The sequence below is a fragment of the Vigna unguiculata genome, chromosome 7 (assembly GCF_004118075.2).
Source record: "Vigna unguiculata cultivar IT97K-499-35 chromosome 7, ASM411807v1, whole genome shotgun sequence".
Classification (NCBI taxonomy): domain Eukaryota; kingdom Viridiplantae; phylum Streptophyta; class Magnoliopsida; order Fabales; family Fabaceae; genus Vigna; species Vigna unguiculata.
The window spans coordinates 25373565-25395465 of record NC_040285.1 but is presented as its reverse complement, the minus strand read 5'-3'; the positions used below and the strand labels follow the sequence as shown (position 1 = coordinate 25395465).

Below are 21901 nucleotides of genomic sequence, written 5' to 3'. Positions count from 1 at the left end.
TAATAAACCATATATTACTCCCTGTAATTTTTTTATGGAAAAAATTATTGTCTACCTTTTTGTCTTTTTACATTTTTTGGATCTCTTCGACCACATCTTTTCTAGTAACATTCGAGTGAACTTTTCAGCCAAATCTGAGTTCCAATCCATCAACCTCTCCTACAATATATTCATAAGAGAAATACCTTGCTCTAAGGGAGCATTGTTGAATTTGGTGTATCTTTGGTAAACTACATAGGTTTAAAATACAAAATAAAAGTCAGGTCACTCGGTTAAAAAAAAAAATAACAAAAAATCAACTAAAAAATATAAAATTATTTTAGTGACCTGAACAAATTCAAATTTATTATAATAGACTTCAAACTTAATTAAATCTTTATTCACTGTATTATTAAAAGATTTAATTAAGCTCTTCAGTGGTTTCTTTATGTCAATTGGTACAAAGAGTGTCATTAGGCAATGATAATTTAAAAAATTGAAAGATTTAATTGAGATTTTTAATAACATAGGAACCAAATTACAATTTGTACATGCACAAAACTAAGGTTTGCAAGGAGGCACCTACTCACAAGCCACAAACAAATCATTTTATATTTTATTTTTTTTACAATATTTATATAAATTTTGTTATCCTCCAACAAACTTTTGGGGCTCGGGGTTTTGAATTCCAATAAAAATGTGAACTTGAAGCAAGCTAAAATTTTGGAAACAATGATAGTAATAGATATTATTTGCTAGAATTGAAGAGAGGATTAACTTAAAATGCTTTGTTTGTACAACATGTCACTACCTTCCACTGGTGACTGACCTAATGTTGGATACCTCTTCAGCTGATCTACTGCATCAGATTTCATCACAACCCCAGCATGCCAATGCCAAGGTTGAAGATAAGTTGAATCAACGGATGAGGAGCATGAAGATGGATGAAGTATCACAGAACCCCAATCTCTACTTCCAAACCTTGCTTCCTTTAATCTTCTTCTCACCAACAACCCTCCCAAGTCTTGTTTCTTCATTTCTGATACACTTCTCAGTATTGAAATGCAAAGCAGAAGCATCACCACTGCATCTTCTTCGGGCGATACTTCAACAACCAATAGCCTCCAATTCAGAAGTGCGGTTGCTTTTCCATCTGGGTTATCTTCTGTGAAACGTATAACTGTTACAAAACAATCTTCATCTTCATCTTCCTCTTCCTCAGTCTCTTTCTCCTTTAACTCTATTCTCATGTCTTCACCTTTTCTCTTTGACTTTGTTTTCTTTACTTGGTATTGCATTTGCCTCCCTCTCAATAACTGCACCTGCAATTAATTATTGCAACTTGGAGTTAGCCAAATTAAGAAGCAAAAATTGCATTTTTTTCAGGATAATATCAAGGGAAGTTGATACTCTACCGATGACTCTGGAGAGGTTTGATTTAGCAAACTAAAGGTGAGACCTGACACTGATTTTGATGACTCCCATTGTATTCTCAGCTCATCTCCTGTTGAAAAGTTCCATGCAGCTTCACATTGTTCAGTAGGTTCCTTTGGCGTTGCAGTGGCCACCACCTTCTCTGTACTAGACAGAAACAAAACTAGAAAATATTACTAGATTGAAACAAAACACGACAATATTTCAGACAACTGTTGAATCTGGACTAATATGAACATAAAACATACCAGGGGCTCTACCAATGGGACCAGCAACATAAGACCAAGAGCCCTCACGTATCTCTATAATCCTATCTTCCCGTTTAACAGCTGAAGGAGTTTCACTCCCTCTTCTCCAGAATCCTCCTGCTACCCTGTAGTTCAAACATTCGTCATTTAGTTAGTAAAAAATGCTATAAACAATTACTGGAAGAATTGATGAAGCTCACCTAATTCTAACAACAAAACACACTCTCCCTGAATGATCAAGAACCGTGCGAGACAACCATCGCCCTTCTTGTGGACGATAACTACTCATTTTCAGAATCACATCAGATATCATTGCCCCAGAATCGTCAGTGACTCGATCAGGTACACATTTCAACAAGTACGGTGCTTGAACTGGTGGAGTTATTGATGTAACAACATTCACCTGTTGACTAATTTCCTTTTCCAAAGTTAAGGAATCTGCTCTCAGTAAATCATTCCAGCCGAATGAAACCGTGTCCAGCAGGCTACTTCCTCTCAGACATTTACCACCATGACGACGAAACTCGAGCATAACTCCCTTAGTTCCAAATTCACAGTAAAAGTGCCAAGCTTTTTTCCATGAATCATCGGTGAAATTGGAGAAGGCTTTATCTAGCTTTAGCTCACTATGACACCTTGTTATTCGGAGGCGTAGGAAATCCCGGTTTATATCCTTCTGCAATGTTCTTATTCTTTGCTTAATTCTCACGAACACACAGGCCTGCATGGTAAAAATTAGCCGCACTTCATTCTTGTGCAATACTGTCACGTTTGTCCATGATATTCTGTTTCAGGGATTGTTTGAAATATTTGTTATATATGGTTGCAACACCATCCCTTATATACTCTATTGCACAGCAGCTTTGGAAGTTCATCATACATGTATGAAAATATTACAAATCAAAACATCTTAGTGATGCTGTAAAGCAAATTTCCTGAGCAGGCAAACTCAAGAAAAAGAAATAGACTTTTCCTACCACAAAAATTGATGATGATGTTTCCTAACAGTAACCGCACAAAAACTACTTCAGGTCATTTACCACAAAAAACTTGAAAGAAAAAGAGCAACCCAGTACACAACATTATGACAAGTATACTTGAAAAAAAGGCAACAACAGAAGCACAGAAAGAGAGCAAGAAATTGACCTCAAGTAAAAATCTTGGAAGCATGGATCTGTATTTTGTATTGACATCAGTGCCTGATTCTTCCCAATAGACAGGTAATTTGATTGAGGTAACACCTTCCAATGTGAAAGGAAGCTCCCCACCTGCTTTCTCATAAGGTTGATTGAATGCCCTATCCCACAATTTCTTGGTTTCTTCAAAGTCCTTTTCCTTCGGGGTTTCAGACAGAGTTACCACCTTCTGCAGATCACTTTCTACGGCTAACGCTTTCAAATCATCAAAATACACTGTTGGGTAGCTCTACTCCGTTAAAAGCAAAACAATCGAAAGAACATAGCAGAAAGTGAGAAAGAGGGATTGAGAAAATTAACCGAGGGAGAGAGTCATCAATCATTTTCATTCTAGTGATTACTTCATCCGCGAGTGAGAAATCAAGACATAAGATGTTGAGTGTGAAAGCATTTAAGAGGAGAACGAAACGCAACAGAAAAAAACACACCTGGTGGGTCAGCCACATTAAGAGGATGTCCGAAGCAGGAACGAAACGCGAAGAAAACTCATGCGCGAACCTCTGCAGCATAAACAAGAAAGCCCTGTATCGCTGTCTGGCGGCGATCAAGTACACAACCTCAGACCTGTACGGCTCAACGAACATGGAGCACAACAACAACCTCTGCTTCTCAACTTCCTTAAACACACCCTCCTTCAAACTCCCCCCAACAACCTCGCCACCCGAATCCTGCGAATCCGAACTCGCCTCGTTCTCAAACGACTCAAACGGGTATCTGCTGCTCCAAATCTCCATGCCCCGCATCAACGCGTACTCTCTGTTCTCTTCGTCGAAAATCCCCGCTCTCCCTATCAGCTTCGAGAATCTGGTCTCGCAGTACTCCCTGTAACTCACCTAAAACGGTAAACAACATTACAAACTGAATTTACTTCACTTTACCTTTCTCTAATTTTCACGAAAACAAACGATAAACGAACTCACGGGGTTTAAAGTGTGACAGAACCAAACCCATTGGACGTCAAGCGCAGGAAGAATTACAGGAGGAGCAGAGTCCGGAAGCGTGAGATCAGCAATCAACGGCATCCAGAAATCATGATACCTGCAAAACCGTTCCACCGTCAGATGAGTTTACTAAACGAAAACAAACAAGGGAGGTGACTTTGTTCCATAGAGTTTACCTTCTTACAGCCTCCACCATAATGGACGTGTGGTGAAGCCATACCGAATCGGCCACACTCCTCAAGAAGGCGATATTTCGCCTGGCCGCGGACACGAGATCGATCCCGAGCCGTATCGCGCCGATTTCGGGTAACTCGCCGAGACTTGCGGAGGAGGTGCTGGGCGAGATTTCGGGACCGCGGAGATTCTCCGACATGGTTTCGGTGGAGGAGTACGATAGTGCTTTTTAGTAAGTGAGAGACACGAACATGATTGAGTTGCGTGGAGAGGGAAACATGGTTGCGTCTTTAATGAGAGAAAATAATATCTGGTGAAATGGATGAAGACGATGTTGTTGTTGTTGATGTTTTTGGCTGTCGGAATTTGGAACAAAGAGAATGAGAGTAAGTAGAAACGGAGTTGTCGATTGAGGAAGACAAGAATGACCGTGAGACTGAGTTCTGAGGTGTCCCTGTTTGAACACGTGTGACCATCCCCTCACTCACTCACTCACTGCTCCCAAGGTTAATGTTATGAAATATAGATTAGCAAGAATGATCATTTTTTCTAATTTTAGAATAGAAACGGTACTGTCCTGGTCGTTCAAGACCCTACCCAATTCATGAAAGACCCTATCCAATTCATGAAAGTCTACGAATGTAGGAATTTGGACCTAATTGATATTTTATTAAGATATTTTTTATTAAGATATTTTTGATATGAGATATTTTGGGTCAGTCGGTTATAATATTTATAACTGTTTTGCCTATAAATAAAAGATTAACCCTCAATGTCAGGGGGACAATTTTCTAGCTTCAGTATGCTCTTTACTGTACATCGGACGGACGTCGACAAGAACAGAAACTAAACAATAATAGATTTTTTTTTTGGAAAAAACTAGATTTTCCTTTGAGGGTTCAAAATCGGAAAGATTTAACCCCGATTAACTATGATTATAAATAAATATATCATATCTATCCAAACTAATCATCAACTTTGACATTTGTAAGAGCATACATATTGTCATTTTCCTAATCATATGAGTGTTTATAAAACCACTTAACGAAACAGGGGAGATAGAATTCTGTGTTCTGTTATATGGTCATGGTAGTGTTGTGGTCCCCGGTTTCGTTCATATAAGATCAGAAACAATAATGCGATTATGCGATCCACATGTCGTAAGGTGGCTATAAAAAGTGGTATATCATGTCACTAACATATTGGAGATGAAAGATCTTATAATAGATGGGTTAAGCACAGATACTTAACCTTGAGCGCAATTAAAGTCACCCACTACGTGATGTTATGTTCCATCACATCTAATACGCATGTTTTGAGTTTGAGTTTTCCACATTCCCCAGTTGTCATCGCTCGTGGCTAATTGCGGCTGTTACACGTATATGAGTGATTGCACCTATTAATAGAAATCATGTTTAATCTTAGAGTAAATTATACTCTCATGATTTTATTGTTCTGAAAAAATACATATTATTCTTGTTTTATAAAATTACACAACTTTTTTACTTTTCAGTATTTAAAAAAGAAAAACGGTTTTAACAACCGAAGACCTAATGTGTGTAATTTGCAAAACATAAAACTAATTATTCTATTTGGTTATAAAAAATGGGGTATATAATTAAATATCATATACAAACTATAAATATACATTCTTGCATTTATTAGTTTTATAAAACACTCGCTCTTCACTACAAAATGTTTATATAGAAATTCCAAAGAATAGCAAAAAGAAACAATAATCATCGGTTTATGCGGTCCTTGCCTGCAGACCAACAAAACTAAGGCTTTGTTTGTATGATAAGATAGATATAAAATAGAGTGTGAAGATAGATTCGTGTAGATTTAAAGGGATGAATATATGTGTTTTTTTTAGTAGATTTAGAGGGTAAAGTGGATGGATTTGAAGAAAAATTTTATGAAAGTTAGTGAATAATTTGATTGATATGATAGATTAAAAAAATTATAGTAGATAAAATTTAAAATTTACTAAAATATCCTTCATAATAAAAATTTAATAAAATTACAATTGAATGAATTAAAAAAATTAAAATTTAAGAATATTTTAATTATCTTTTTATATTAATTATATATATATATATATATAAATTAATAATAATAACTACATATATTATTAATTTTTAACTATTATAATTATTATTAATTATTATATACTTTTATTAATTAATAATAATAATCATTTTATATATATTATCAGTTATTATATAGTAATATATTAATTATTATATTTTAAATAATATTTTAATTTTTAATGATTATTAAATATTATTAATTAAATATATAAATATATACATATATACATATATATATATATAATAATTAATATAATTATTATTATTATTAATTATAATATGATGATAAATATAAGGATAGAAAAGTTAAAATGGATGTATCTGCACAAATCTTTGCATTTGTAGTAAGATTTATTTGTGAGATTTTTTTCTTAATTTGTCTGCGCTTTTTTATTCATATTCACTAAAACGAACATGATTTTTTAATTTATCTGTCTCTTCAAATCAGTTTGAACAGTATAATCCATAGAAATGAACACTGCGTAAATTATAAGACCCACTTTAATTTTGTCATAAAATTTAAGGGCCTCTCTTAGTCAGTTGGGCTTAAGGCTGGCCTATAGGGCATCCAAAAACCCCTAAACCAGCCTAACCCACTCATGTTCTGCCCACTTTGCAAAATCAGCCATCTTACTCCTTTTTTCCCCTCAAAGAGTGCTCTGCTAGGGCTCGAAGCTCATTCAGATTCAAGTCAGCTCAACCTCATTCTCTGCTCCACCTCTTGAGAATGCTCCTAAAGCTGTTGGGTTCGTTGTCGTAGGTGCCTGTGCTTTCCACTAGCATCTGTCCAGGTGAAGGAAGCTAGGATTTTTCATACTTTTATAAATAATGTGTCCTTTTTGTTTCTGTTGGGTGCTCTTGATAATTTGATGTGCTTTTGATGGTGTGAAAATAATCGGTGTATTGTTTCTGGATGGATTTTTGGCTTTGCATGCGTGAGAGCAGGTGAGATCTGCTATGCTCGCCTAAGCGAGCTGTTTCTCGCCCAAACGGGTCGCCTAAGCGAGGAGCTCTTGCCTAAGCGAGAATGGCAGTAACTCGCCCCCTTTTAGTTTCGAGTGCTCGCCTGAGCGAAGGCCTCTCACTTGAGCGAGATGGGCTAGCTTGAGCGAGAACTTGAAGTACTCTCTGTTTTCAATCTCGCTTAAGCGAAAGTTTTTCGCTTAAGCGAGAGACCCTGTTGCCTGAGCGAGAGCTCCTTAGCTTGAGCGAGACTGACAGTTGTTAAATGCTTGTATGCTCCCATGATTGATTTGTTTACTCTTTTAAAGCATGAAATATGATGCCAACGTTTTATACAACGTGCTTGTGTTTTCTTAAATTTTTGCTGTTTGGGATTTTGTGTTTTTACATGTTGAAACCATTAAAAAGCTGTCAGTTTACTTAAGCGAGGGATTTTAGCTTAAGCGAAATTAGTCTCGCTTAAGCGAGAATTTCTAGCTTAAGCGAGATCAGTCTAGCTTAAGCAAGAATTTCTAGCTTAAGCGAGAATTGCTGCAGAATTTTAATTCCTTACTTTAACTTGAACTTGTGGATTGATTCAATTACTTTTAAAAGCATGAATTGGGCGAATGGGTATGAGTAGAATGGTTTATGGTCTGTGATTGATAAGTTTAACATGACCTTGGCATGTGACTTGTATGAGATGGTTGGTAATCAAAGTGGCATGGTGTCGGTATGAATTACACTTCTATATTCATGAATTGGGAAGGATGATTTGGAATGGATTCAACATGGAACATGTATGAGGATGGATTATAAAGGTTGGCATGAGATTTATAAGCATGATAAATATTATTGTTTGTTTGAATATGTATAGTATGTGGTCAGTACGTAATTCCTTGGAATCTCTAAGTGAGATTTCAGGGTCGTGCTTCAGTGGTCGGGACGTAATTCCATGATCCCTGTTAATGGGTGTCCTACCCCATCTATATAATTTGGTAAGGATTCAAGGTAAGGATTGCATCCTGAGACTCTAAGGAGTCAGTTAGTCTCACTTAGAGCGGACTGACTCTTGTGGTGAGAATAGTAGGAGGCCTGAAACTCATTAAGGGCTAACCTTGTGTGTGGGGGATTGATTCATTGTAACACTTGTAACACATAGCTCGGGGGTGAGCAGCTCGAGGATGAGCAGAGGTATCCACCACAAGTGCAAGCATCCGCTGAATCCGATCAGGTTATATGTATTCGGATGAGTCGAGTCGAGTCTTAGTGTATTGATTGGAAGGTCATAACATACTTGGATGATGTATGCATATTGGACTGTGAAAGTATATCTGATTGCATGATAAAATGTTTTTGGCTCTAGCTTACCCTTGCTTGTTTGATTGCCTTGTATGTTGTTCTTCTACCTTTGCGATGATCATCAATTTATTGATGAGAGCAGATGCGAAAGGTACTTGAGGTCAACAGGGAAGAGATGATTCCGCTACATAGTCTACCTGGGCGGGACTTCATGTTTTATTTGGGCTTTTCTTTAGGGCCAAGGCCCGTGTATTGTATTACCCCTAAGGCTTTATTTCAAATACCGGTTATCTCTTACTCCTTTTGGGTTGTAGGCTTTGTAGTGAGCTTTAGTATTTCCTTTTAAGTACCTCGGATAATTATAAGGAGTGACTTTATACTCCACAACTTGGCTCTTTATATTATCCGGTGTAAGATTTCGTTTAATTATGTTATTATTTAAATGAGATGTTACATTAATGGTATCAGAGCGGTTCGTCCTTAGGATGACCTAAGGTTGTGGGTTTGTCATGCCTCGCGGGCGTGAGTAGTCATGTCTAGTTGAGTGTGTCAGTAAAACTAAAAGCTTTAAGAATAGAAAAATGCCTCGATAAAGTAATGAGGGTGCACACTCACGACTAAATTAAGGGTTGTTTTTCCTTTCTTAATTCTACTGGCTAGGGAAAGAAGGGTGATAGACAAAAGGGTTTGGTTGTTTGTAGATGATGGAGTGTTGCTTCGTATGTTCTAGTTTGTCTTGTTATGCCTCTGTACTCTGTGTCTGGTGTCTGTAGAAATGAGGGAATGCAGATCCAATGTCAACTTGGCATGTTTTCCTTTACAAGTGTTGGATGAGGTCTCTAAGACAACTTTTTGCCTCAGAGATAGGAAGTTGATGTGTAATGTATATCGTTGAGCAAGGAAAGCTAAGTTTGGGTTAATAGTTTGAGAAAAGATGTTGGAGTTTAGCAACGACTGGACTAAGGGAGCTTCAAGGACAAGTTTGGGATCAAATACCGCAAGTTTTCCAAAATGAGTTGAATCTAGAGGTTAAAACATATGGGGGATATCAGTGCATGCAAGTGTAACAACGTTTGAGGAAAATCAACCTGGTTTTACATTCCGGCAATACCAGAATTTAGAGTTTTACAGATACATGTGATGTTAAGAGAAATGTCATTAGATATGGTCGTATGACTATATCTAGTGTTTTCTTGGATTAGTGGAAGAGAAGCAATTGGCAATATCCTGGGTTGTAGAAAATAATGAAATTGCTTGGCATCGAGCAAACTGAGAAAGATAAAGACCATGGGAGTGTAAAAAGACAACAAATCTCTAGTTGGAGGCTAAGATGGAGTAGAGCTTATGGATCAGTCAAGTGAGATGATGTTTCCTAAGTAAAGGGAAAAATAATATGTGGATAAAAATGAAGTGGCATAAAGGTTTCGTACTAGGTTGGATAGTCAGAAGGAGATGATTTGGTCTTTGGAGTTGATAGAAGGATGTTTCAAGGAAAAGTAATTCACATGAGCAGAATAATTGACCTTGGGCTGAGACCAAGAAACCTAAGTGTTGGATCTTGTATGAATGGCAAGAACTAGTGGGAGCAAATTACACTAAGGAATGAAAGGAGAAGAAAAGTCTGAAGAAATTGAAATGGTGTATACGATAGTTGGTGCTGGAGTGATTAGCGCGAATGATCAAATTCAAGGATACAAGGTATAAAAGTGGTGCTTGGGATATGGGTTTGGTTTTGTTCGGGATCGTATACCTCTTGGTGTCGCCCATATGGTAGAAGAGTCATGGGTGTCTGCAAGAGGGAGTTGGGGTTGAGATGGTGGTTTGCTACAATTGCGGTCAAGTGAAGTTACTCGGGTGTGTTTCATGTTTCATGGTGACCAAAGGATTTAAATTCAAAGCCAATTTGAATTGTTTCCCTTGTAAGGTTAGGACACAATCTCAAGGGTGAATTGATTGTTTTCTTAATCTCATTCTTAGGAGATGTGATCTCCAACGAAGTAGTATCCTTTGATTTAAAAAAATAAGTCAGTAGTAGTGTAACAAGTCTGGATCAAGCTGAAAGATGAGGGCTGGGTGTCATGTGAATCAGAGTTATACGCCAACGGCAAGCAAAAAATAGACGCAAGGAATCTCAGTGGTAGAAGAGTTATAGATTTATTCTGAAGTAAATATTAGAATTTTCGCTTTGGAGTGGTGAAGTTCACTTTTGCATTTGGGTTTGAAGTCGAACTTGTGCTAATAGCTTTTAATTGGAGGATTTATGTTGGGATTGTGAAGTAAGAGAAACAAGTGAAAGAGTTGTTGGAGACATAATGATATAAACTCAGTATAATCACCAAGATGACTGCAAGTTTGGTGAATCTTCAAAAAGAAGTTGTGGTGTGTCAAGTTGTTCAAGAAGAGTATTGACTAAGGTTGGAGTGACTAATAAGGAATATGGTTTTAAAAGGATAGATACATTGTTGAGAAAATGGAACGCTAAGGCTATCAAAAGAGGAGTTTAAAGGGGTTCTGCAAGTTTTATAGGGGTCTCGAGGAAGGTTTCTCAACGGCAATTGCTTCCTTGTCATGGCGGACACGAAAGGATCATTATTTTGAGTAAACAAACAAGTGACCTTGTGTATGAATTAGAGTAGCACAGCGGGATGGTGGCAGATGATGCTTAGAAATGGTAAGAGGTGTGTGAGAAGAACTATCTTACTCATGACCTAGTGAAGAGATTTCCTTGGTCTAGTTATTCGACTAGGACGAGTGAGTTTTTCAAAGAGGTTGGAAAAAAAAAGCCAAATCGGACAATCTTAGCTTGAGGTGTATCGTAGAGTTGCTTGGTGCAAAACAAACTAGAGATTTGGAGTCAATGGAAGTTATGGTTTTGTGGTTTAGTGGAATGATGGTTACGAGTTAAGGGATAAAAGAATGAGGACAAGATGCCAAAACGATATGGCAATGGAATTAGTTGATAGTTTTAAATTGGAACTGGAATAACTCGGTAGGGAACTTTGTTGCCTTGGTTGAAGCCAACAAAGGAAGTAAGATGTTATGAGTGTCGTTATACGTAAAAGTGGTCAAGAGTGTTGATGGTGGGGCAGTAGGTCAGAACTCAAGAGTGATCAAGTTAGTGGAGTGATGCTTAAAGGAGAGAACAAAGTGATGTGAAGTGATAACTACATGCTTTAGTTTGAGACTTGAAGTCATCTGAGACTTTGATAAAAACCTAAAAGAGATAGTGGAGAGCATATGGTAGACGAGTCGGTATATCAAATGCAAGTTGGTTGGGCAGCTAAGAAGGACATCCCAGTTTTAAGGTTGTAGGTTGGAAGTTACTTCGAGATTAGTGACTAAACCAATCTACACAGTTGAACACATATCGCTTAGCACAGAGAAAAAGTTCCCAATTACTATAGGTGTTGGAGTCGTTTTATTAGTCATGTCTAAGTGGTGGTTGTTGGATGAAATGAGAAAAACGTAGTTTTCTTCCCATCTCGTCGGTGAATTTTTGAGGTCGAAAATTTTTGTTGTTGGGGAGAATGTAAGACCCACTTTAATTTTGCCATAAAATTTAAGGGCCTCTCTTAGTCAGTTGGGCTTAAAGCTGGCCCATAGGACATCCCAAAACCCCTAAACCAGCCTAACCCACTCATGTTCTGTCCACTTTGCAAAATCAGCCATCTTACTCCTTTTTTCCCCTCAAAGAGTGCTTTGCTAGGGCTCGAAGCTCATTCAGATTCAAGTCAGCTCAACCTCATTCTCTGCTCCACCTCTTGAGAATGCTCCTAAAGTTGTTGGGTTCGTTTCCGTAGGTGCCTGTGCTTTCCACTAGCATCTGTCCAGGTGAGGGAAGCTAGGATTTTTCATGCTTTTATAAATAATGTGTCCTTTTTGTTTCTGTTGGGTGCTCTTGATAATTTGATGTGCTTTTGATGGTGTGAAAATAATCGGTGTATTGTTTCTGGATGGATTTTTGGCTATGCATGCGTGAGAGCAGGTGAGATCTGCTATGCTCGCCTAAACGAACTGTTTCTCGCCCAAACGGGTCACCTAAGCGAGGAGCTCTCGCCTAAGCGAGAATGGCAGTAACTCGCCCCCTTTTAGTTTCGAGTGCTCGCCTGAGCGAAGGCCTCTCGCTTGAGCGAGATGGGCTAGCTTGAGCGAGAACGTGAAGTACTCTCTGTTTTCAATCTCGCTTAAGTGAAAGTTTTTCGCTTAAGCGAGAGACCCTGTTGCCTGAGCGAGAGCTCCTTAGCTTGAGCGAGACTGACAGTTGTTAAATGCTTGTATGCTCCCATGATTAATTTGTTTACTCTTTTAAAGCATGAAATATGATGCCAACGTTTTATACAACGTGCTTGTGTTTTCTTAAATTTTTGCTGTTTGGGATTTTGTGTTTTTACATGTTGAAACCATTAAAAAGCTGCCAGTTTACATAAGCGAGGGATTTTAGCTTAAGCGAGATCAGTCTCGCTTAAGCGAGAATTTCTAGCTTAAGCGAGATCAGTCTAGCTTAAGCAAGAATTTCTAGCTTAAGCGAGAATTGCTGCAGAATTTTAATTCCTTACTTTAACTTGAACTTGTGGATTGATTCAATTACTTTTAAAAGCATGAATTGGGCGAATGGGTATGAGTAGAATGGTTTATGGTCTGTGATTGATAAGTTTAACATGACCTTGGCATGTGACTTGTATGAGATGGTTGGTAATCAAAGTGGCATGGTGTCGGTATGAATTACACTTCTATATTCATGAATTGGGAATGATGATTTGGAATGGATTCAACATGGAACATGTATAAGGATGGATTATAAAGGTTGGCATGAGATTTATAAGCATGATAAATATTATTGTTTGTTTGAATATGTATAGTATGTGGTCAGTATGTAATTCCTTGGAATCTCTAGGTGAGATTTCAGGATCGTGCTTCAGTGGTCGGGACGTAATTCCATGACCCCTGTTAGTGGGTGTCCTGCCCCATCTACATAATTTGGTAAGGATTCAAGGTAAGGATTGCATCCTGAGACTCTAAGGAGTCAGTTAGTCTCACTTAGAGCGGACTGACTCTTATGGTGAGAATAGTAGGAGGCCTGAAACTCATTAAGGGCTAACCTTGTGTGTGGGGGATTGATTCATTGTAACACTTGTAACACATAGCTCGGGGGTGAGCAGCTCAGGGGTGAGCAGAGGTATCCACCACAAGTGCAAGCATCCGCTGAATCCGATCAGGTTATATGTATCCGGATGAGTCGAGTCGAGTCTTAGTGTATTGATTGGAAGGTCATAACATGCTTGGATTATGTATGCATATTGGACTATGAAAGTATATCTGATTGCATGATAAAATCTTTTTGGCTCTAGCTTACCCTTGCTTGTTTGATTGCCTTGTATGTTGTTCTTCTACCTTTGCGATGATCATCAATTTATTGATGGGAGCAGATGCGAAAGGTACTCGAGGTCAACAGGGAAGAGATGATTCCGCTGCATAGTCTACTTGGGCGGGACTTCATGTTTTATTTGGGTTTTTCTTTAGGGCTAAGGCATGTGTATTGTATTACCCCTAAGGCTTTATTTCGAATATCGGCTATCTCTTACTCCTTTTGGGTTGTAGGCTTTGTAGTGAGCTTTAGTATTTCCTTTTAAGTACCTTGGATAACTGTAAGGAGTGACTTTATACTCTGCAACTTGGCTCTTTATATTATCCGGTGTAAAATTTCATTTAATTATATTATTATTTAAATGAGATGTTACATAAATAAACTTCTATATGTTCACGTATTTACAATAAGTACGACTAATCTTTATAACTTGATTATGTTATGATATTTTATTAATATTATATATTTATATAATATTTGTTATATAAGATATATAGTCACAATGATTATTTCTATTATTATTTAATTGAGACATCTCGTTATTTTTATGGTTTAATTTGATATTATATTATCAGCTTTGTCTTATAGACCTTAAGGTCCATAAATTCTATACAATTAGTATTTTTTATAAAAATATACTCTCACATTAATTCTCTCTTACTAATTTATGAGTTGGAGAGTTTTTTGTAAATGAATTTTTTTCATGTGTTTCAACTCTCATAAGCATTTGGAACACTTTGCTTCGGCCTTACTCTTACATGGTCACCACTCGAAACCAAACTCAATTGTCACATAAGATAGAATCCAACCCGGTTACTACCATTTAAAATCATATACAAACATCGATGCACGAAAACAAACAACAACACAAACACTACGACAACGATTATTAACCAACCGTACAATTTATTATTTCAACAACAAATAATATACTAAGATCTTATATCCTCAATATTTATCAAAATTTCAACTCACTGAAAAAAAAAACATTATTTTCTTTTACCTCATCCAAAGCACCACAAGAAAAAGAAAAAAAACTAAGACTAAACAAAGTTAATAAAATCTTAACTTACTCAGAGATATTTTGATTGAAAAAAAACATATTATTGCAAACTTAGACTAATAAAAAGTTCTCTAATCAATTCAAATTTTACATATATATACACGTTTTCCAACTTACCACGAAACCACATATAATGATTTTACTAAATTATTGTGTTTTTAGTAATATAGTTATATGTATGATTTAAAAATATTATTTTCAATTCAATCATGTTAATTTTATATGTGGATAAATTGCAAATAAAATGTGCAACTATATTATTTAAAGGTATGATTATAAGATTAAAATTGTTATATATGTGCGAACATGAAATTAGGTATAAATTTATTTTTAAACACGTTCGTAGGGACAAATATTATAAAACAGATTGCATTCGCCTCTCTTTATAAAACATTTACCTTTATAAATGTAAACTTTTTTATATTATTAAATTTATGCTTTTTTTTTCTATTCAAAAATTTTAATTAACTAAATTTTAATTGAAATATTGTCAACTTAATTAAGATTCAAACATTAATCAAGATTTATTATTTTAGTTATTTTCTATATGTTAGAAAATGTTTTTTTTTATATTAGATCGAAATAATTTTTTGATTAGATTTATTTTATTGTCGTATGACAATTAATAATCTATACAATCTTTAATTTTCATAGCTAAAAGAACATTTATTGTTCTATTGAAAAATCTATGTAGCCATCAATAAACTAAAATAATGTTTATATTATTCAACTGTACTGTTAATAATGTAAAATGTTCACAATCAGCACCAAAAATAAGTTGAGTCAAAACGTTTGGCCTCAACTTAATTGTGTGTGCCTAAATTAAAATTTAGGTATACCTAATCGTTATAATATGGATATTTTTTTGGTCTTTTTATATTTTTCATTTTTTTTAATATTTCAGGTTATATTTCCCATCAAATCTAACAAAAAATCTACAAGAAACAAAAATTATAAAATTTCTTAAAAAGATATAATAGAAAACAACCAAAAACATTTTAGAAATATCATAACTTTTTTAAAATGAAACTCAAGGAATAAAAATTATATTGATAGAAAAAAAATTTAAATAACAAAATAATCAAGTAGTACTTTTTAAAAATCACTACTACTTTTTACTACTTTTTATTTTTATTTTTACATACTTGATTGAAATTTGATATTATTATTTTAATGTTATTTTTTATGTATGTTAGAATTTTCTTTTTATGGTCAAGTTGATCTAGTTTATTTTTCCAATGCCGTCATTAAATTTATTCCTTTGTCGTATGACAATAATCTATGGAACCTTCAATTTCCAACCTTTATTGTTTTGTTGACAAATATATGTAGCAATCAATAAACTAAAATAATGTTTATATTATTCAGTCATGTTAATAATGTAATGTTCACAACACCTAAAAAAAGTTTTGAATAAAAAGGTTTTGCCTCACCTTGCTACATATGTCTATATTAAAATTTATTTATAATTAATCGTTATAATATAGACATTGATCTTGGTCTTGTTATATTTTTTGGTTTTATTAACAAAAATATTTCAGGTTAAATTTTCCATCAAATCTATCAGAAAAACTATAAGAAATAAAGAAAGTTGTAAAATTAATTAAGAAGATAAAATATAAAACAATCAAAATTGAACTAAATGGAATTAGACAAACATTGTCTCTGTTGAGCATCCAACGGAGAGTTACGTAAGCGGAATAAAAAAAAATGTTAGTCAAGTGATGGTGAAATAATGCTACTTTCCATCACCAAATTGCCAAACAATTCCGTAATTAATAAATTTAGTAGTACAAAAAAATGAATTATTTTCCTTTTTTTCACTTCTTTTCAAATATGTTTTCTTCATTTCATATAGATGAATACGAATTATATTTAAATCATCATCATGAGAAAATATCTTAATGATGATAAATAATTATAAATATATTTTTAAAATATGTTTGATTTATTTTTTATTTTTATTTCCATTGAAAATTAATATTAAATTTCATGTTATTAATTATAATGTACTAAAACATGTAATTAAATTTTATATATTTTATTATCAATTTTAAATATGATTATTTAAAAGAAATACACCGTTGTCAAAATATTTTTTTAAAAACATTTAAAATGAAAATGATGTCCCGTGCGTAAAGGCATCGTGTGACAAAGACTAGGATGGAACTGAGAATATTATTATTTGACTTGTGAGGGAGATAACAATATTAATAATTTATGATTTTTTTTTATTTCTTAAGAAGTTACCTGTTTTTTATGTTAAGAATAAACTAATTACAATAATTAAATGTGATAAATACTTAATGCCATTTTATTTAAAGATTTGCATAAATAATATACTAATTGTTTTGTCGGAATATGTAAGATATGATTAATACAATCATACTTTTAAATTATTTTTAAAATGACAACTAAGATAGAAATTGTGAAATAAAATTTAAAATTAATTAAACTAAATTATTATAAATTTTTTTAAATGTAAGTTTATTTGTTGACGTATGATTTTCATTAATAAATTACTAGCGTAAACACAGGCGCGATGGCGCCTGTATGCATTTTTTAAATATACGTGATATTATTTTAGTAGGTAATAGTATTGTAATGTTATTAATTTAATATATAAATTAAAATTATATTTATTAAAAATAAAGTGAAATATATCAAAACATATAAAAGAATAATTATTGATAAATAAAGATTAAGAGAAGAAGCAGAGACATTCGATTTTATAAAAAATTTGTAAAAGTAATGGTTAACTTTTAAAAATTTAATAAATTATTATATTTAAAGAGTAAATTTGGTATTTTGAAATGTGGACACAAAAAGAGGAATCCCCTTTATATATTCCTTTATATATTGTTATACATTCATTTAAATTCTCAAGACATTATTCATTTCATGTAATATTATATCGGTTATAATATAAGAAATTTCTTTTTGAAGTAATAGTCATTGGAATCATCAATAAACAAAATTGTTTTAGAAAAAAAAATTATACTTTTACAACAGAACTATTTTTATGTAATTAAGTACATTGTGGAGCATCATTTTCCTATTTTTGTACTTTTTGTGTAAAATTTATAATTCTGAACTAATGTTAATTCATTAGTATCACCAAATCATAAGGTTACAATGTTTCTCTTCTAAATTCTTCCAATTTAATAATGTGTCGTTAATACTTTTGGAACGAGGGAAGATTATGAAGGGATAATATTTTTTTGAGGAAAAAATATTCGATGAATATTAATAAATTTAAAATAGTTATTACGTATTTCTTAATATTTTTTTATAAATGCTACTATGAGTACAAACTTTTTTTTTTTCATTTCTCACATGGTGCTTTACACGTCTTGGGCCCTAGTTCCTAGTGGTCCATTTTTATATAAATTAATTGGTGACCTTTTTTATACGGTATATTGTTTAAGAAGTATATACATTTGTTTGTGAATAATAATATATTTTATTTTGTTTTTATTCCAATTTTAATCATTAATTTTTTTGTTTTTACCGATTTTTTTTTTTTTGCGTTTTTTTTTCTCAAAAGTGTTATTTAAGCATTTATTTCATTATTCAAAAGTGTTATTTTTGGAATAATAAATAAATGTATTATTGACAAGGAAATTTAAGGCAAATTATCAGAGGCATAAAAAAAATCGACAAATTTTTAGAGAAAAAAGACATGTTAAAGCATTTAATTTTCATATATTATGATTTTATAGAATTTGTTTTCTTACCTTTACATTTTAGTCGGTCGAAAATATGAATTTAATTATGATGCACAACAGTAATATTATACTATCATTCAATCATAAAATATTTTTAATGTACTTCTAAAATAATATCATAAAATTTTGAAGTTTTTATATAAAACTATTTAATATGGATCATGTTTTCTTTTTCAAATTATATCACATAATATATATCTAAAGTAATTATCATAAGAAAAAAATATTTAACTTACCTTTGACCAGCAGCACATCTAAATTGAATTATAAGATTGTAAGAGACGTCACTTGCATACACAAAGGATAATTAAAAAAAAAAATCAATGAAATTATAATGTACTGTGTTGATTTCCACATTCTACCTAATTTAACACTACAATAAGTTCGAAAGACATCATGAATGAGACAGATATACAAAATGATAAAAAAAAATTAGCGTTTTATAAGTGTCTTTAAGAAAATAAAATGAAATAAATTTTTTTCTAAAAAAAACTATAATTAATTTATATAGAAGTTACATTGCAAATTAATCAATATATAGATTAATTTTACCTCATTAAAAATAAGTTTAATTTTTTATTTACTCTTTACAATTACTTATAAGAAAGATCGTTTAAAAAAGTTCTATAATCATGTTTAATTACTTTACATACATCGTGTCTGCTTTTGGATATTAACGGTTCATCAAGAAACGAACACATGATTGATTGATTGATTATGCAATAAAAGAAAGCCGAAGGTTCAACTTCCAACTTTTAACTCATCAATGAACTAAAGTTGACACATTATAAACTTTAAAAAACAACTTAATTTGCAAATTAAAAGTTTGAATAGAAACTTAAATTTCAAAATTTTGATTTAGTTATTGTTTTTTAATATTAGTCATACATATGGTTTTGAAGCGTAGTACCGTACTTGGAAACCTAACTGAAATATAAATACTTGGTCGTAAAAGCACATAATATTTCTTTATTACTGAGCACGCTACGGTTGATTGGGACAGTGGTATTCCGACAACACGCGGTTTAAGGTTTTCGTAGTTTTGGGAAAAACTTTTTCTTCAAAATAGCAACTTGAAATGTAAAACAAGTGGTTGAAGGGAAAGCAGATATTTATTGAAGATAAAAAAAAATATAATATACAAAGAAAAAGAGAAATTAATTTATTATATACTGTAAAAAATAGGAAAAAAAAAATAGTGAAAACGTGATTATGAAGTTGGAGAATTAAGAACGATGATGTTTGGGTCTGATTTCCATGCCTTCCACGACAAGTCCACCCTTCAACTTGTAACCCAGCTCCATCAAACTCATCGTAACTTGTTCGTCATTCTCACCACTGAAGAACTCACCCACCTTGATTTCCCTCCACCCATCTTCTCTTTTTTCTGCAACTCCCATAACTTCCTCTTCTTCCATCTTCAACACACTCCCCTTCTTACCCTTCTTCTCATCTTTCTCGCACAGATAAACCTTTCCACTCTGCACTTTCTCCCCCACTGCAACACTCACCTCACACGCCACCCGATCAAGCCCGTACTTCCGGTGCGAAATTTTCATTATCAGATAAACCGCATACCACGTGTTCGCTGTTAGAACCCGCGTCCATATTCCCCCCCGAATCTCTAACCAGCTCACCATTCTCAGCTCTATCACCTCTTTGAACCTGCACAATCATTAACATTCGTCGTACCACACTTCATCTTACAAATTTTAAAGGCTCGAATTAATTAATTAATTAATTACCTTGATTCAGGAACCGTTCTCCAGCACCAGTACAAGGGGTCACTGCTCCACGCTATCGACAATTGTCTTGCGGATAGGATGTAAGATTTTTTGCCTGAACACTTCTCTAATTTGAAGCTCTGCATGTTGTAAACACAGGAACACGAAAATATGAGTAAGTAATTTATAGGAAATGAAGAGAAGCATGATTATATGTATATATACCATGTTGCCACCATCTAGGAGAAGTGGATGACAGAGAGAAAAGAAGAGGTTTTTGTAAGAAGAGGAATCAAGGGTGTGGGGATGAAGAACCCTTGCGAGAATGCGATGATAATCAGAGGGACAGAAGCTCTTCCATAGAAGGTCAGAGTCAGCGGCTGAATGCAGGGTTGAAGACACCATTGAGAATCTACATGCGTCAGGTGGAGATGTGTACGACAAGATCTTTGAAACACAATCCTCCGGCAACGAATCCATGATGTTTTTAGGATTTAGGATTTAGAAGAAAGGAAAAAAATTCACAGTATAAAAACGAAAGGTGTGTCGGGTTTCTTTATAGCCGCCAGCGTTCTGATTCTCGTGAACATGGGACGCTGTTACTAAACTCAAACAGTTTCACAGGTGTCACTTTGACCTTTCGTAAGTGTCTAGCTGTCGACTTTCGGAGACAGATTAGGTTTTCAAAATCATGATACTTATACTCATCCACCTTATCAGATAACTCTCCCCACACAACCACAAATATTTTTTTAATTTGTTATTTTTAATGTGTATCAAAATCTATTAGGGAACAAAACTAAATTGATGTACGCGCACGATCTAAACGAAAGCAATGTACTAACAAACTTCGTATGGCTTCGGGTGGGTGAAGAGACTCTTGGCGAGCTACTTTTCATTTTTTATATTTGCGGTGTGCGAAACTCAGATGGTGTTATTTTTGTTAAAGCATGACATATACTATGGATGAGAATGACCCGCAACTAATCCAATAACTTGTGTCTTCTTGGATCATTGTACCAAAAAGAAGCATTCTTGGATTTTTCGCCATTATTTTAATTTTAATTTTACAGAACATGGAGCACGACATTCGGATATCATATTGTTTGGCTCCATTCATGCTCAGCGCAGACACGGAAAAATGTTTTAACAGATTTCTGTTAGATTTATAGCATTGATTTGATTTTAATTAAATATAATATGTTCGTAAAACTTGATTACCGCAAAATGTTAGTGTATAATGATGTTAGTAAAAGTAACTTTGTTGACAACTTTCTACCAAGTTGTCATCGCATTTCACACAAAAGTGAAATCAAACGAGACCTTATATGTATCATTGAGTCAGTGGATGTAACACTTATATATAAGAAAGAAAAAGATTTAATAATGCTCTGTTTAGTAACAAAAAGTTGTATCCGTCAAAGAGCACTTTTTTTTTTTTATATATACAAGAGATAAAACTGCACCGGTTAACGTGCATGACCGATTGATTAAGATATTGAGTAATATGACCCATTAATTAAGATATTGAGATTTTTTGTCCATAGATCAATTGGTGGCGATTGAAAAATAACAACATAGGAAAATAACTCTTTAAGATTTATGTGATAAATATTTGATCTTGAAGAGAGGGAGGAAGAGATTAAATTTTTTAATGCTCTAGTGAAATTACTATAGACTTCTTGCCATAATATTTTTAAATAATCAAAAATTCA

The 21901-nt window shown here is 33.8% G+C and overlaps 2 protein-coding genes across 4 annotated transcripts; both read right to left on the bottom strand.

Annotated features, from left to right (window-relative positions):
* Positions 1 to 570: 570 nt before the first annotated feature.
* On the bottom strand, positions 571 to 4509 carry LOC114191508 (glycine-rich domain-containing protein 2). 3 transcript variants are annotated; one of them, XM_028080710.1, is made up of 8 exons: positions 3975 to 4509; positions 3778 to 3895; positions 3286 to 3690; positions 2808 to 3086; positions 1862 to 2382; positions 1662 to 1786; positions 1395 to 1555; positions 571 to 1301 (listed from the first exon to the last, which is right to left on the bottom strand). In XM_028080710.1, exons 1-8 carry the CDS (start codon positions 4169 to 4171, stop codon positions 753 to 755), a joined length of 2355 nt encoding a protein of 784 aa, XP_027936511.1. In that variant the 5' UTR covers positions 4172 to 4509; the 3' UTR covers positions 571 to 752. The 3 variants fall into 3 exon arrangements, 2 of the variants coding, with proteins under 2 accessions (XP_027936511.1, XP_027936512.1); XR_003605956.1 differs by having other exon boundaries at positions 1277 to 1301; positions 1395 to 1560; XM_028080711.1 differs by lacking the exon at positions 3975 to 4509 and having other exon boundaries at positions 3286 to 3679; positions 3778 to 3877.
* A 15046-nt stretch (positions 4510 to 19555) lies between these two features.
* Positions 19556 to 20684, bottom strand: LOC114190029 (F-box protein PP2-B15-like). Its single transcript, XM_028078778.1, has 3 exons — positions 20412 to 20684; positions 20208 to 20326; positions 19556 to 20127 (listed from the first exon to the last, which is right to left on the bottom strand). The coding sequence occupies exons 1-3, from the start codon at positions 20664 to 20666 to the stop codon at positions 19689 to 19691; spliced, it is 813 nt and encodes a 270-aa protein (XP_027934579.1). The 5' UTR covers positions 20667 to 20684; the 3' UTR covers positions 19556 to 19688.
* Between the last annotated feature and the right edge of the window lie 1217 nt (positions 20685 to 21901).